The 17,693-nt window shown below is 48.9% G+C and overlaps 1 protein-coding gene across 6 annotated transcripts in view; it reads right to left on the reverse strand.

The window, feature by feature from the left end:
- The window catches only part of Nav2 (neuron navigator 2), a 728,975-nt gene that overhangs the window by 156,882 nt on the left and 554,400 nt on the right, over window positions 1–17,693 (reverse strand). For all 6 annotated transcript variants that reach the window (XM_045145595.1, XM_045145596.1, XM_045145594.1 and 3 more), the window contains exons 7-8: window positions 14,047–15,127; window positions 5,717–5,829 (exon numbers count right to left, since the gene is read on the reverse strand). In XM_045145595.1, coding sequence (XP_045001530.1) covers window positions 5,717–5,829; window positions 14,047–15,127 — 1,194 coding nt within the window. The remainder of the gene's footprint in view (window positions 1–5,716; window positions 5,830–14,046; window positions 15,128–17,693) is intronic.

Here is a 17,693-nt window from a genome sequence, read left to right on the forward strand (position 1 = left end):
TGCTGTGGGACAGGGAGGCGCTGAGGAGCAGCCGAGATCCTCTGGGGCAGAGCACAGCCAGCTGCTCTCTGGGCAAGATTTGCCATGAGACCTTTGGCAACCTGCTCCAGTGTCCCCTGAGGAACATGGCCCTGCCCCCTGAAATCCAGGAAGCCATCGCCTCTTGGTAGAACTTGGTTTCAGCTGCTCTTTCGTTTGACCTCATAAGAAAAAGGATGTAGAGAAGGGAAAGAACTGTAATAATGGTTAAAGAAATCAAACATGGCTGGGTGTGGTGGCACACACTTTTTATCCCAGCACATGGGAGGGTGAGGTAGGAGGATCACCATGATTAAGAGGCCACCCTGAGACTATATAGTGAATTTCAGGTCAGTCTGGGCTAGAATGAGATCCTATTTTGGTGAAGAAGAAAAAAAAAAAGTCAAACCTTTTTCTCTTCAGAGCTCAGAGTAATTTCATGGAGGGCTGAGGAGACTTGAAGAGCCATAATCAAGGGTCTTTAAGTGCCCAGGACTATTTTAAAGGGCTGAACAATATTTTAAAGGAAATCTCCCTAGAGAACATAGTACTTGGGGGCAGCCCCATATGTGACCAACATTAGGCACTGAGTAGAACTTCCAACCACTACCCTTAGCAGGCCAAGAGATATTTAAGAATGTCACAGCACTAAATTTCTGAGGGAGATAATGACTTCTTCGGGTTGTTCCCGGCAGGGTGGTGCCTGGAGTCTGGGGGAAGGAGTAATTGATAGCTATGTGATTCGTATGGAAAAAGTTTACTAGAGCAAACTGTCTAGTCTTGAAAGAGTGACTGTTTTCAGTTTTCTATTCCCTTTAATGCAGAGAAATTTGGAGGGCATTTTTCTCTTATCTGAACAGTGCTGAAACTTGAATTTCCTACCCAAGTCTCTAAAATGCATACGTTAGGAGACCGTTGCATCTTCTCTTACTGCTCACGTGCATATTTCCTTTAGGCAGATGGTCTCTCTCAAGGAGGACCTGCTACTGCTGCTAAGTGAGCCCCATCAATCCTCCAGTCTGGGGTTACAGGTGAGCATGGCCAGGCTCGGCTTCTTATGTGGGTTCTGGGGAGCTGAACCCAGTGGTCTCTGGCTGGAGAGGCCCCACGCTTATGCAGAAAGCACCTTAACCACTGAACCATCTTCCCAGCTGCATTCATTTTTGACACAAGATGTAGCTCAGGCTGGCCCCCAATTGCTTATGTAGCAGGGGGTGACCCTGAACTTCTGATACTCCTGCCTCTAACCCCCAGTGCTGTGACTGCAGGTGGGTGCCCCGTACTTGTGTGACGTGTGCTGGGGATTGAGCCCAGGGCTCCGTGTACACGAGGCATGCACTCTACCAGCTGAGTAACGCCCTCAGCCCCACTGAGAGAAGAGGAGGTCTGCCCTACTTTTGCCACGGGCCCTGCATCTACCTCATGGTCACTGGCACCAGTCAGTGTCTTTCACAGCCAACTGGTGACCTCTTCCCACATACGGCTGCCCCAAAGCACAAATTCTGTGGATAGCTCCTGGCTGTTGTGAGGTACAGATGTTCAAATTACCTCCATTAATTAACTCAGTCTCTCACAAAAGTACATTTAGTTATCTGTGTCTTAATGGATGACATATTTGTTATCTTTTTATTTTCTTTTTTGAGAGAAGGTCTCACTCTGTAGCCCTGGCTGGCCTTGAACTTATGACCATTCTCCTGCCTTTACTTCCCAAGTGTTAGAATTACAGGTATGTGCCACTATGTCTGACTATACATGTCTGTCTTAACTTTCCTTTGAAAGTTCAAAGAATAGGCTGAGGACGTAACTCAGTGGTAGAGCGTGTGCTTTGCACATGAGACCCCAGGGTCTACTCCCAGTGTAGAGGGCAAAAGAAAAAGAAATGAAATTCCAAGGTTTGAGTCAGATGATATCCCACATTTACTCTTAATAACCTCACCTGAACTGTGGGTACCTGTTAATCTCTAGTTCTCAACTTGACAGGATATGGAATCACCATGGAAACAAACCTCTGGGAATGTCTGTGAAGGATTTTAGGTTAGGCTGATGGAGATGTGAGGACCCGCGGTACGTTCCACGGACTAGAATGAAAAGGAGAAAGAAGCGAGCTGGGCTGAGCAACGGCGCCCTTCACGCTCTTCTTCCCCGTGCTCACGTGACAACATAATGCCACCTTCCTGCTTCTGCCGTGCCTTCCCCACCACGGTGGGCCCTGCCATGGAGCTGCAGCTAAAGTAACCCCTTCCTCTTTTAAACTGACTCTTGTAGGCATTCAGTCCCAGCAACGAGACAGTGACTAATGCGGTGGCTAAGCAGCACTGCTTTCCCTGTCAGCGGGGCTGGCGGCGAAGCACGGGCCTCACAGTCCATCAAGAAGAGACCCACGGCTTTGCCACTCGCCCTTAAACAAAATACTTATCCCCTCAATCGCATGTGCAAGATGGGGGGCCAAAAGTCCTCCTGGAGTGTTCCAGTGAGGATCAATTCACTGCATCCCCCCCAAACACACACACTGGATAAAATGAGCTCTCAGCAAGTGTGTGTTTCCTACTTCCCCTTGGGAAGTCTGGCTGAGCAACACCTGCTCCCCTCAGAGCCCCACAGACTGCAGATCCTGCGCAGTGCAAAAGGGCAAACGGCATTACCCAGGGCCACATCCTCAACACCAGCTCCGCCTCTGTGGACAATGACTCGTGGCAGTGGTTTCCCCAACTCTGCCTGCATTGCAGAAAAACCCACCTGAGTTCTGAGGAAGATGATGGACCCTCTCATCATCCACAGAGAGCATTGAAACTAAGCAACTCCGTGGACCCACAGGGACCTTGAACTTGCCAAGGGAAACCCTCCCTTGAGCCATGGCCATGACTGAGCAACACATTCTGACCCTCCATGACCAAATCTGGATGATGACAGTGAGCTACGAAGGAAACACAGAAGGAAGCTGGGACACTGGCGTGGAGGAGGAAGGCTCACAGGCCATGCAGTGATGTGAGGAAGGACGTGCTGGTCTGGACGCTGCGCGCTGCAGCCCGACTGGGAGTGTGGGAGGCAAGAGCTCCCTGATCCACGCTCCTCAGCGACGGAGAACAGACACGGCTGCCTGGGAAGGGACAACCTCTCTGTCACAAAAAAATGTTCAAGGGGCTGGAGAGATGGCTTAGCAGATAAGGCACTTGCCTGCAAAGCCTAAGAACTCAGGTCTGATTCCCCAGGACCCTCGTAAGCCAGATGCACAAGGTGACACATGCATCTGGAGTTCATTTGCAGAAGCCAGAGGCTCTGGTGCACACTTTGTTTCTCTCTCTCATAAATAATTTTTTTTTTAAAGAAATGCTCTGGGCTGGAGAGATAGCTTAGTGGTTAAGCACTTGCCTGTCAAGCCTAAGGACCCTGGTTCAAGGCTAGATTCCCTAGGACCCACTTTAACCAGATGCACAAGGGGCACACGTGTCTGGAGGTCCTTTGCAGTGGCTGGAGGCCCTGGCATGCCCATTCTATATCTATCCATCTGCCTCTTTCTCTCTCTGTCGCTCTCATATAAAAAAAGAAAAGAAAAGAAATGTTCAAGCAGAAAGACAATACAGCAGGAGGTGGAGTGGCTTGTGGGCCGGTGTGTGTGGAGGCTGACTGGAGTCAGGATGCACTCAATTCCAGCGTTTGCTACCTGCATACACAAGACTACACCATGGCATCACGAGGGCAAAAGGAAGACATGTGCCAGTCTCACAAATGCCTATTTCTGAACACACCTCCATTCATTGTCATTTTAAGAGATGGCCTATGGGTGAGTAAAATTCAACCTTGGGCGACACAGTGTTTTCATTAAAAAGTATGTGGTATAGCCACACGGTAAGTCTGACCATGTGCTGTACCATCACTGATGGTGGAACTGCACTGGCAAACACCACCATGGTCCCCAGCGGCGGACCTGATCAGGCACACCTGGATGGACATGCCCACTGCCCAAACTCACTAGAAGCACTTCAGGCTTTCCCAGGCTTAGTCGAATAGTTCCAGCATAAAAAAGACATGGGATGAGAAAGAAGTGTGTGAGGAAGACCACAGGTTGCAACGGGCACCATATACAGGGCTCTCTGGCTTTGACTCACTGTCTGCCAACACCAAGGATATGCACATATCCCCGCTTAGCTCTTTTGTTTTTTAAATACTTTATTTACATGAGAGGTGGGGTGGAGAAAATGGGTACTTCAGGGCCTCTAGCCACTGCAAATGAACTCTAGATGCATGTGCCACCTTGTACATCTGGCTTATAAGGGGCTCTGGGGAACTGAGCCTGAGTCCTTAGGCACACAGGTAAGCATCTTAACTGCTCAGCCATCTCTCCAGCCTAGCTCTTTAAAAGAAAAACAAACTTTTAAAGTTTATTTATTAACGTGCATGAGAGAGGGAGGGAAGGAAGGAGGGTGGTGGGGAGGGGGAGGGAGGGAGAGAGAACAGAAATGCCAGGGTCTCTAGCCACTGCCCATGCAATGCACCACCATGTGCATCTGGCTTACATGGGTTCTGGAGAGTTGACCCTGGGTTCTTAGGCTTTGCAGGCAAGAGCCTTAATGGCTAAGCTGGTTCTCCAGTCCAGCTCTGTTGATATGCACACAGAGAACACGATGTGGGATGTGTGTGGAGACCTGAGCTCCAGGATGAATGCCACACCCTTCTCACTGCCACACTTCTGTGCCGTCCATGTGTGCACATGCAGGGAGCGACCTTCCCCGAGGAGAAGGAAACCTGTGATCGGTGTCACACACGGGGCCCCGAGCCACTGAGGACGACCGCTTACAAACAGTGTGCGAATCTCTACAGTGCCTGTGCCTCCCCCACCCTGGGGGTAAGGAGCTGTTGGCGAGATGGCTGAAGCTCAGGCAGTGGCAGAGCCCTTCTACAGCTGCTGTGGGCTGTTAGAACGGCACAGGCATGCATATGTAGCCTAGTGAATGATGGTGAACATGGGCTCTTGATCCATCTCGAGGGGTGAGACGTGAGGCAAGTGACGCATCACCGCCAGACGTGTGGTTTGGCACTCACTCCCTGGTGGCAGGCTGGAGCACAGGGTGAGAGCTGGGGGCGGGAAGGGAGGTAAGAGCATGAACACTTGGAGCACACCCTGGGAAGGATCCTGGCTCAGGGCTGAGGCTACAGCTGTTGGTGGAATGTTTGCCTGGCAACGCACTAAGCTCGGGTTTGGTCCTCAGCACCGCATAAAAGCAGGTGTGGTGACACACCTATAAGCCCAGCTCTCAGGAGGTGGAGGCAGAAGGACAGAAGTTCAAGACCATCCTTAGCTACATAGCAAGTTTAAGCTAGTCTGGGCTACATGAAACACTATCTAAAAAAAGAAAGGAAAAAAAAAAAGAGAAGAAGGAAGAAAGGAAAGAAAAAAAATCCCATTTCACAGGTGCATGGGGGACAGCAGCTTATTGGCAAGGCATGTGCTTAGCATGCACAAAGCCTTTAGTTCAACCAGGGAAACACAGAAAAAGAGCAAAAGCTCTAATTCAGCTGTGGATTTTCTTCTCTAGATTAAGAATCTAACACCAAAACAGCAGTCAACAAATGTCTGTGTAAGTATTTATGATGACCGGCTGTTGTCCTAAAATCATCATTGTCTCTAACTGCATGCAGCTAGGCCCCTGCCTTCCAGAAGAGGGCTACTGGGGACACATGGTCTGGGGCTCATACTCACCCGTGAGTTCCTCCAGAGCAGGCTGTCCACTCTTGCTATAGTGGCTGGGCTCCATACTCACACCCGTGGAGCAGGGCTCGGCAGTGACATTTCCTTCCATGTCCGTCTGGGACCTTCACACACAAACCAAAGCAACACAGTCACCACGAGAGACAACTGCCCCTTTGGGACTGCTGTGGTCTGGCCACAGCACTTGCTGTGTCTTCTTCAGCATGTGGCTCTGGTTCAACCGCCATGCGAGAGGGGCACAGGAAGTACCCTCACTCAGATGGAGGGGGCCATCACCTCTTACTGGGGAGCACGGTTCTGAATCCTCTTCAGGGTTTGACCAGGCGCATGTTGGGGTGCTGCTGGGTGGGTTGGATACCAACACTTATGCCCAAGAACAAATGCTAAGTAACCACAGTGGCAGCTAGTCAGGCACAAAGATGATTCCATTCACGCCCCCTCTCCTCCTCCTCCTCCCGCCCCCCCCCCCCCCCCCGCCGCGATCCTCCCAACATGTCTCTCTCTAAAAGGTGACTGTGAAACGAGTCGGGAGAGGCTGCCAGACACTGTGTTTGCCTTCCAGGTCTCTGATTCAGAGCTCAGATCTGACATGAAAGGTCTCACTGATCATTATTTCAACACTTGACTGAAATCTGTACTTCCCCCAAGTCTTCCGCATGCCCTTATTTGTCAAGCTAATTGTAGCAACAATTTCACATGATGCTTTCTTGCCACAGTTCCCTTGGCTTACTTCAGACCTGGCCTATGCAATGTAGTTACGCGCAGATGTGTGACCCTGTGCCGGGACTGAACCAGGGCCTAGTGCGTGATGAGCATGTGCTCTATCAAGCCGCTGTACCCTCAGCCTACTGACAGAGTTCAAGCCACCTGCCTGGTCTCCCTGCCTTGGCGCCCTACTGAGGCTATTTATTACCGTCCCTGTAACTGCTACCTTTCAAGGCCTGTCATAATACCAGTATCCTGTCCACTTCAAGCTCTCATCTCCACCAAGGACTTACAAGTGACTTCAAACAGGTCACTAGCCCAGGCTGTAAATGAAAGGCAGGTTTATACCCAACTTGTAGAACTATTGTTATTGGTGTGCATAGTATTAAAATGCTTTCAAATTCACTATTTAAAAATTAAGAGATTTCTGCCAGGCATGGTGGCACACGCCTTTAATCCCAGCACTAGGGAGGCAGACGTAGGAGGATTCCTGTGAGTTTGAGGCCACCTGGAGACTCCATAGTGAATTCAAGGTCAGCCTGGGCTAGAGTGAGACCCTACCTTGAAAAACAAAAAAAAAATTAAGAGATTTCAGGCTATAGAGATGGCTTAGTGGTTAAGGCAACTGCCTACAAAGCCAAATGACCCAGGTTTGATTCCCCAGGACTCACATAAGCCAGATGTACAAGATGGCAAATGCATTAGGAGATCCTTTGCAGCAGCTGGAGGCCCTGGTCCTCCCATTCTCATTTTCTTTTTCTCTCCCTCACTTCAAAAAAATAAAAAAATAAAAAGTACAAAAGCAAAAAAAAAAAAAAAATTATACCAATTTTTCTCAAACTGTGTGGGCCACATAATCCGAGAACAGGGAAAGCTCCTCCAGTCCTTTTATGAAGCTATTATCACCCTAATACCACAACCAGACAGAGATACAACAAGAAAACTATAGGCCTATTTTCCTGATGAACTTAGGTGCAAAGATCCTAAACAAAATCCTCACAAACCGAATTCAACAATACATCAAAAGCATTATCTATGTGGATCAAGTAGGCTTTATCCTAGGAACACAGGGTTGGTTCAACATACAGAAATCTGTCAATGTAATACACCACATAAATAAGCTTAAACACACACACAAAAAAAACAACATATGCTCATTTCAATAGTTGCAGAAAAGGCCTTTGACAAAATACAACATTACTTCATGATCAAAATGCTGGAGAGACTAGGCATGGACAGTTTATATCTCAAATAATAAAGGCTATATATAAAGCCCAAATAATACTTAATGGGGAAAGACTCAAGGAGCTTCCACTGAGATCGGGACAAGACTGGGGCGCCCACTCTCACCACTGCTCTTCAACATAGTACTAGACGTACTAGCCCAAGAAATAAGACAGGAGAAAGAAATAAAAGGAATACAAATTGGAAAGGAAGAAGTCAAGGTAGCCCTGTTTGAAGATGACATGATCCTATATATAAATGTCCCAAAAGTCTCCATCTCAAAACTTCTGAAAGTGATAAATTCCTTTAGTAAAGCGACAGTATACAAAATCAATGCACAAAAGTCAGTAGCCTTTCTATATACAAAGGACAAAGATACAGAGAAAGAAATCAGTGAGGCAGTCCCATTTTCTTTTCTTTTCTTTTTTTTAAATTATTTATTTTATTTGAGAGCGATAGACACAGAGAGAAAGACAGATAGAGGGAGAGAGAGAGAATGGGCGCACCAGGGCTTCCAGCCTCTGCAAACGAACTCCAGACGCGTGCATTCCCTTGTGCATCTGGCTAACGTGGGACCTGGGGAACCGAGCCTCGAACCGGGGTCCTTAGGCTTCACAGGCAAGCGCTTAACTGCTAAGCCATCTCTCCAGCCCCAGTCCCATTTTCAATAGCAACACAACAATAAAATACCTTGGAATAACATTAACCAGGGATGCGAAAGACATATAATGAAAACATAAAAACACTGAAGAAAGAAATTGAGGAGGACTTCCTGGGTGTGCTGGCCCATACCTTTAATCCTAGTACTTGGGAGGCAGAGGTAGGAGGATTGCCATGAGGTCAAGCTCACCCTAAGACTACATAGTGAATTCCAGGTCAGCCTGGGCTAGAGTGAAACCCTACCTTGGGAAAAAAAAAAGAAAGAAAGAAATTGAGGAGAACTTGAGAAAATGGAAAGACCTCCCATGCTCCTGGATAGGCAGAATTAACATTGTGAAAATGGCAATCTTACCAAAAGAAATATACAGATTTAATGCAATACCAATAAAAATCCCAGCATTTTTCTTCACAGAGATAAAAAAAAGTGATCTCAAAATGGCAGCAGGCCTCAGATATCCAAGCATAACCTAACCAAAAGAAACACCTCTGGAGGCATCACCATACCTGATGTAAAGCTATATCACAAAGCCATAGTAACAAAAACAGCAAGGTACTGGCATAAAAACAGGATTATAGACGAATGGAACAGAATAGAGGATCTGGACTTCAGGTCAAGTAACTACAGCTACTTGATCTTTAACAAAGGCCCTAATAGTGTAGGCTGGAGTAAAGACGGCACAGCGGCACATGCACACAGGGTCACACATGTGCACTAGGTGGCACACACATGTGTCTGGAATTTGATTACAGTGCTTGGAGGGCCTAGCACACTAATTCTTTATCCTCTCTCTCTCTTTCCCTCCCATTCTTGCTCCGGTACATAAAAAACAAAATAAAAAGTCCAGTCTATTGGGCTTGCCTCAAAAAAAAAACAAACAAACCCAAAAACCCTCAAGATGAGTCATGTTTATCACTTCCAAAGTCACAAGAAACCTGTCATGACATGAAGCACTTTCATGTCATATGTCCTCTGATTTATGCCACTGCTAGGGAGGTTGCTGTTGTCCCCATGGTGAGGATCAGGGATCAAACCCGACAGGTCACTAAGAACTTTCTGTCATATCACCTTTGATTTTGGTCACTGCTGGGGAGGTTGTCATTGTACCCCTGGTGTGTGCCAGGGCTCTGGGCTCAAAGAGACAAAGTGACTGGAGTGAAATTTGTGTGATTCTTGCATTATAGACCTTAGGCTTAAAGCTACATGCCTTTCTCCAGTTAAGAAAAAAGAAGAAAAACACAAAATGGAGACTGAACGCTCGCTCTTGTAGGGCGCCACCTGCTGGAGCCACGAGATGGCTGCACCTTCAACAGTTGCTAGGTGCTCCCTCTGCCACAGCCCCACACTAACTTTTTGGACCCAAGCAAACATCTAGATCTGTGGTCGTAACTCTAGACTTCTCTTAAGACTGGCATACTCCTTACACATGCTCCATTAATCTGCGTAGTACTCGTGTGACACCACCTCTCTCTGGCTAACGGCTTTAGCAGGATTGCTCCAGAACAAGGGGCAAACGCCTCATACATGGCAGATGACGTCCCACACCATGGGCTCTTCCTCCAATTCCAGCCATTCTGTCCCTCCCATCCCTCACACTCAGCTCTGCAGGCACACAAGGCTCCTTGCCCCTCCTAGATCACACCTTGACTTCCACCTATAGCCCTGGTCCTTCCTCAGTCTGCTTTGAACCTGTCTTCATGACACAACCCCAAGAATCTTGGCCTGGAAGCTTACTGATTCTGCCACCTGCAGACCTCACTTCTTGATGTTTCAGCAGCAACCTTTTCATTCTCCTGTTGTGTACTGACTGCAGTGTGATCTGACCCATGGGTCCCAAGACGACTAGAGAGCTGTGTGCACACACAGCTTAGTTCAAATTCATAATACTGCAAGGGCACTTAAGGGACTGTGTTCATGGATTAATGACATGTTTTTAAGTCTAGAACGATACTAAAAACCAAAGGAACATGAGATCTGGAGTGTGGAGGTATAGCTTCAAGTCTAAGGTCTATAATGCAAGAATCATACAAATTTCACTCCAGTCACTTTGTCTCTTTGAGCCCAGAGCCCTGGCACACACCAGGGGGACAACGACAACCTCCCCAGCAGTGACAAAAGTCAAAGGTGATATGACAGAAAGTTCTTAGTGACGTGACGGGTGTGATCCCTGATCCTCACCATGGGGACAACGGCAGTCTCTCTAGCGGTGGCATAAATCAGGGGAGATGTGAAATGAAAGTGCTTCGTGACGTGACAAGTGGGTTTCTTGTGACTTTGGAAGTGATAAACATGACTCATCTTGACTGCTGTTGTTTTTTTTTCTTGAGGCAAGCCCAATCGACTGGAATTATTTTCATACATGGGGGCAAGAATGGGTGAGAGAGAGAGAGAGGAGAAAGAAGTAGTGTGCTAGGCCCTCCAGTCACCGCACTCAAGGACCAGACACTGTGCCACCCAGCACACACGTGGGACCCAGTGTGCATGCGCCACTGTGCACCTGGCTTACACGGGACCTTGGGAGTAGAGCAGAGGTCCTTAGGCACAGACAAGCAGGTTAACCACTAAGCAATCTCTCTAGTCCTCGAGTGGCTTTTAAAGATGACATCTTCTTTCCTTTCCCTGATGGTGGTATTTTAGCCTGGAGAGTCCCTGGTAAGAGCCCTGTCCATGACAGCCAGCCATTAACCCACACAATCCGAGAGTAGGAAGAGCAGGTCAGTCATTCCTAAAAACCCCGTAACCCGTGCAATCTCCTCATTTTGCAGTTAAAGATAATCAAGCTCAGAGAAACAAAGTGGTGTAGAGAAAAACTTACTAAACAGTGGGTCATGACCCCATGTACTGGGGAGGGTCACTATAAATGGAGGATGTGAAAAATCTGGCCACAGTAAAAGGCTTTTGAACGTGCAACAACCAAATATGAACTCAAACTCAGACACGTGAAGAAGTCCATGTGCCCCTGGCAGCACCCCCAGTGCCGTGCCGCGAGAGCACCGTGCAGCTTTGGTCCGCGCAGCCCGAGCACGTCGCACTGAGCACGTCCCACACCTGCCGGTGCTGCTGGAAACTCCTCGGCTCAGCCTCCAGACTCTTCTCTGCCATGAATTGTGGTGTTTTACTCTACAAAGTTTTCTGCTCTTATAGAAACAAAATAGTTTTAATTATAGACAACAAAGATGTCTGATACTTTCTCACTGCCTTTCCTCACCATGTATCACATAAGTATATGTTTAAATTGTATGGCACTAGAATATTTGGTTGATTTTAAAAATTGTGTGACATACTAACTATTTTCATTAAAAAATAAACAAATTTTGGCTTAGGATTAGGATAGAATGTTTCTAAGCATACTTCTGCAATTTTGTACTATGTAGTAAGGCAAAGTGGTAGTCTCAGTGTGGATAATTACTGAACCAAAATATCAATCAACTCTGAAAAATATTGAAATACTCTATATCCTACAGTCTCAAATACTCAGCCAGGATTGAATTATTCAAGTAAAAATAAGCAAGTACATTATAACATTATCATGCAAATTTACTTTAGTCAAAATTATATGTATAACAGAATTTTTTTCCTTTTTTCCATTTTTGTTTTTTACTGTACTTAGAGTTGAACTCAGATCTCACACATGCTAGGCAAGTGCCCTACTAACTAATTATATCCTCAGACCTTCAAAGAAGTACTTTAAAATAACTTTTTATGAGTACTATCAACAAATGTATGATTTGTATATCTATTTTATATGTCTATATCCCTAGGACCATGTAAAAACTTATTGGGTGGAAAGGGATTATGAAGGAATAATTTTAAATGCCTTGATATGGAGCATGAGACAATGTGGCCCCTGTCATTGGCACTGAGTTTTGACACAGGTTCTTCTCATCATTAACTCTGTGACTTGGATGAAGTTACGGCATGAGCCAAAGCTTCTGCACGCCGTTCTACAGAATGGGGGTGACACAAGCAAGCTGGCCCATGGAGCTGGGGGACGCTCAGTGAGCAGAGACCTGGAAGAGCTCTGAGCTGTGTCCTTGTATACCCTTGGTCCACAAGCAATAGCTATGCCTGTAGTCCACCAGTGCCTGTAACCACAGGCTGCTACAGGACAGGAGCCAGTATCCCCTCCCCAGAGAGGATGGCATTTCAGAGTGGTCACAGACTTCACCCAGAGTGAGTGAGCACACACACGGAGGTGCGACTTGCTCATCGGAGAAACCTCCCCTTCCTCTCATTCCTACATCTTTGTTCTTTATCACCCTGAGCTGCTCCTCCCATAGAAAAGCTTGAGATCACCACATTCAAGGACAGGGCGGCTGGCTGTTCCACAGGCTGTCCAGCAAGTGAGTCAAAATGAAAAGGGAAGGAGAGGGATGGGCAGCAATCTCAGACCTGTACATTTTACGTGTGCAATCCCACCAAGAATCTGTGACCAGAACGTCGCATGTGCACTTCCTCACCACCGTGAACACTACTGGGGTCCTAAGCATCCCATGGGGAGCTGTTCAGCTGTCTCCCTGCTTCTCAGAACAACTATGAAAAGCACCCGACCTGCACGGAGCCCCATTCAAGTCTTGGCACCTGTCTCCGCACTGTTAACGAGTGCATGACTTCTTCATAAAATGATGCCTGTCCAACAATTAAAAGATTGAAATGACTCTCCTAAGGGATAAGACAGCAGAAAAAAAATAAAGAAGGGACAAGAGCAAGGCTGAGATTCCCTCCCTGGCTGAATTGCTGGCTGGCTTTTCCCTAATGCTGCTGGTGTCAGGAGGTGTAAGAGCTTATGGTGGCGGGGGGGGGGGGGAGGGAGGCACAACTCAGACAAGGACAGAGAAAAAGTCTCGTTCCTTGAAGAACCACACAAGCACAGGAAGTGATAGTGAGAGCACAAGTCTATGCACCCGAGCACGAGGACACATGCATGTGAATATACACTGGCATTTGACACGTCAATGTGCACTTGTGTCCACACTCACATGTGACTGTCAATGTGTGGCTGTATGTGTGTCTGCACAGTGTATGTGCATGATAGCTGAGTGCTGTAAGGTCAGTGTGCGGGGTTCTGTGGTGCATGGGTGTTAGGAGCCATCCAGCTGTGTGCGGTCAGTACACTGCCCATCTCCAGTGTGAAATTGGGGCAAATACTGTGGCTCTCTTAGGTGCCACACTGGGGCTTGCATGGGCCTAAAGAGCTTGTCCGCAGGGCCTGGAGCCAGGGAGCCTCGCTCGGCACAGGCGTGTGCAGCAGGCTCTGGGCCAGAACCACACAAAGAAGCCATGGCCAGCTCCAGACAGGCGCCCGTGGCACCATGACCTTGCCATCAGAGAAGGGACTGGGGGCAGGTAAAGGAGAACAGACATCTGAACACAGTAGGCTCGTCTGTGCTAGATCTGGTCCCTCCTTGCCCATCGTGTCTCCTTCCTCTCTAATTCCCCTCAAAAAGCCCCAGCAGCCACAGGAGCTGTGTGGACTGGAAGTTGAAAGAGTCACCGCTAGGAGAAGAAATCAGTTACTTAGCAGGGCGATTTTGTGTCCAAGAACATTTAGAATGTTACAGCTCATGTTGGTGACACCAAGCCAGCATTCTGCATATCCAGAAGTTCCCTGGGGAAGCCCACTCACTGTGGGCAGCTGCACAGTGCGCTCCCACTCAGCTGCCCCACCGTCCCAGCAAGTGCATTAAGCTGCCTCCACGTCCTGCCCACAGCCCGCTGGGGCGACACCGCCTACCTGTACAGGAAAGGTGCGACCGTGGCAGTGTTGGGGTGGCTGTATTGCTGCTGGGGCTGAGGTAGCTGGACACTGACGGTGCTGCTTCCTGGGGTCAGGGCGGTCCCCACCGAGCCACCGACAGTCTGGCTGCTGACGCTGGGGTGCAGCGGGGTCCCGCCGGGGCCTTTTCCCTCGGAGGACGCGAGGCTGGAGGAGGAGCCTGAGTGCCCTCCATCCAGCTGGGTCTTTGGAGGAGGGAGCCCCGCGCTTGGCTTCCCACCGCGGTTCCGTTCCCCTTCCTTGGAAGGGGCAGGGGCACTTGGGGACTTGCCCGGCATGCTCTTCATTCCGGGTTTTGGTATTCCGCTTTGGGAAGGGGTCGAGGCCTCCTTCTTGGCGAGTTTGCCCCCTTTGGGGATGAAGCTGGCAATCTTGGAGGACTTTTTTGGCATCTCGGCGGTGGCTGATCCATTGGGCTCTTCCCTGGGCTCCTCCTTGATCTCAGGCCTTTCCGTCACAGAGGCCCGCTTGGCGAGGTCCTTTCCCTTCTCCTTCTCTCGCTGCTGCTTCTCCTTCTCCTTCTCACTGCCTTTTGGAGAACTCTTCTTGTTGGTCAGTGCCCGGCTGAAGGTCCGCTGGGCAATGCCCTTGAGCGCAATCTTGGGGCTGCTGGACGTGGGGCCCGCGGTGGACAGGGCCCGGCCGGCGGCCTCCAGCTCCTCGCTCTCCTCGAAGCTGGGCAGGATCTCCAGCCGCTCACAGCTCGTGTCCCGCGACACCGGGCCCTCGCCTGCCTTGGAGCCCCCTTTGCTGTTGAAAAGTTTTAGCTTTTCCAACATGGACTTCTGGTTGTTAGGGGCTGGCTTCATGGCTTCAGGGCTGGGCCTGGGGACCTCGGGCCCGGGTGGCTTGGTGGTGAGGCTGGCCGCCGTGGCACTGTGTTTCACACTGAGGGACTTACTGCGCCAGGGCTTGGAGGCCGAGCCGGGCTGGGGGATGGCCGAGGTGCAGTTAGCAGGGGTGGCAGGATTGTTCTCCGAGGCAGCAGGTGCAGTTACGCTCATTCCGGGGTTGGGGGACGCCGAGCTTGCCAATGGCTCTACAGAGACAGGAAAGGGAACCTGAGTCACATGACCAGCACTGGGGGAAAGTCGGCCATCACCACCTAGCCAGTCACTCCCCACCCACGCGCTTTGTGGATTATCTGTGGTTAAAACTTAAACCTACCTCATCTTCCTCCTGTTTTCCATCATGTACAGTTCACATGTCCCCTCCCCCACCCACCACATTCTGGTTTGATGTGTTCTGCAAACACATGCCAGTCTTAACAGTGACATGTGCACGGCACACTCAAGGATGTAAATCTATGGGAAAACACACAAAGTCCCTTACCAGCCCCCACCACTACTGTGGTATATACAAGCAGTACAGGAACTATGAACTACTTTAAATTATTTAACTCAGAATCCCATCTCCCAGTTACACAAAAGAATAAAAAATTATCCAACATTTTAAGGAAAAATATAGCAGAGACATTAAAATAAAGCAGACGAAAAATCATAATAAATAAAAATAGAAAAGGAAAAGAAATCAAGAATTTTTAACAAAAATAGTTACCCACAAAGGTTGCTAATCCTGTGAAAACATGGAAGTTTTTCCCATGTAGGCACTTGAGAAGGCTTACAGCACAGTTCAGGCTGGACTCCTCTGGTTTAGGAACATAATCTGGGCACATAGCTTTCCGAAAGCAAGCACAACACAGGTTATCTGGAAGCCAAGGCTTCCCCTTGGCACTCAACAAGTGTTTCCCTGGCCAGAGGCTTTTCTCAGAAATGCCTCAAGATTTTCCAAACAAGTGCCAGAATTATTCTGGGAAGCGCGGGCTCCACAGGACTATTCTGCTGGTCAACGGCGGGGCTGGGCACCACAGCCAGGAGCAGCAGCCCCCTTTTTCAGGCAGTGCTGTAGTGACCCACCAGGAGCTCCAAGTATGGACAGCTGACGGAGAAAGGGGCAGGAGGCACCCCCAAAGTCCAGCCCGTCCACCCCGAGTACGCCTGAGTCTGCCAAGTCACAGTGACAGGACTTACCTAGCCGCCGCCACTTTCTCCCACAGCGACTCCCTAGGAAAAGTTCTCCAACAGGAGGGGCCGCCCTTCCAATTGTCACAAGTGTTTTCAGTTAAATGCCTCATGTTTTTAATTAACTTTTGTCATCCGCAACTCCTTCTGTGCCCAGAAGCCTGGCGGGATTAATGGCTGCCTCTTCCTCTCTCTCTCTTCCTAATACCTATGTTCCGTTGCCTTCTAGTAACAGAGTAAACTGTGTATAGAGCGGCTTTTGATGATTTAAAAGTCAACGGCCGCTGAGGCCGGGCGAAGGCAGCCCTGTGTGGGGCACAGCAAGCTGGAAGCTGGGCGGCCGGGAAACTGGCCCCCTTGGCCCGTAGCTGCGTGGGGAAGCCGCAGTGCTGGGTGATCCAAAGCAGACCTCCCAATGTTTTAAAACACATCCATCTTCCTGACTTACTGGGGATTTAGGTTCAGAGGGGAGGGTGTAGCATAAGCCTTGCTAACAAAAATGAAGGGCATTCCTGGATGTTTTCTTGGAGAGAGACAGGGACTAACTTGGAAGCTGGCTGAGGGAACCCACCCATGCCACCAGCTTGTCACAGTCTTCATGGCTTGATGATGCCCCTGTGGGGGAGGTGCTGTGAAGGTTGAGAGGCACAGTGCTGAGCATAAAGTGAAATGTCTTTCCTAGTCCCATTTTACAAGAGAGGACACCAACACCGGCAGGGATGAAGCGTGACCATCATCTACCTAGAACGGGAGGATGTGGGACTTGAACCCAGGTCTTATGAAAGGACCCTCAGGGACAGCACCTGAGCATCCTTTTCTTTTCTCCTCCCTCCCTCCCTTCCTTTCTTTTTGAAATAGGACCTCAGGTAGCACAGACTGGTCTGGCCTCCTCATGTTCTTCAGGATAACACTTACCAGCATTCTGACCCTCCTACCTCCATCTTCATGGTCCCAGAATTACAGGCAGGCATCACCATGCCCACTTTTATTCTATACTGGGCTCGAACCCAGGGCTTCATATGTGGTACTTAAGCACTCTGCCAACGAAGCCATATCCTGCTCTATGATTTCCCTTTTGAAGAATGCACGAAAACCACAGTCATTCAATGAGAACAGCGCTTTCCAGGCACTCCTATTCTTTTAGCTTATATATGTTGGTGGTATCCATGGTGGGGCAAATCTGCCTTGTCCCTCAGCAAGATGCAGCTGTCCCAGAGGATGCTCTCTGGGCCAAAGGCAGACTACTTTTATTAGGACATTTGTCTTTCCATCATGAACCTGGGATCTGATCAGGGTGGAAGCGAAGCAGGCGTCCATGCATCCACCCATCATCCATCCATCCATCACCCATTCATTCACATATTCACTTATTTATCTATCCATCCACCCACCCACACACCTACCTGCTCATCCATCCATCCGTCCATCCCCCCAATCACCCATCCACCCATGCATTTATTCATCTACTCACCCATCCATCCATCCATCCATCCATCCATCCATCCATCCATCCATCATCCACCTACCCATTCACCATGCTCATTTGTACCAGGATTCACTTATTCATCAAGTACTGAATATGTG

This window comes from Jaculus jaculus, chromosome 3 (assembly GCF_020740685.1).
Source record: "Jaculus jaculus isolate mJacJac1 chromosome 3, mJacJac1.mat.Y.cur, whole genome shotgun sequence".
NCBI lineage: Eukaryota > Metazoa > Chordata > Mammalia > Rodentia > Dipodidae > Jaculus > Jaculus jaculus.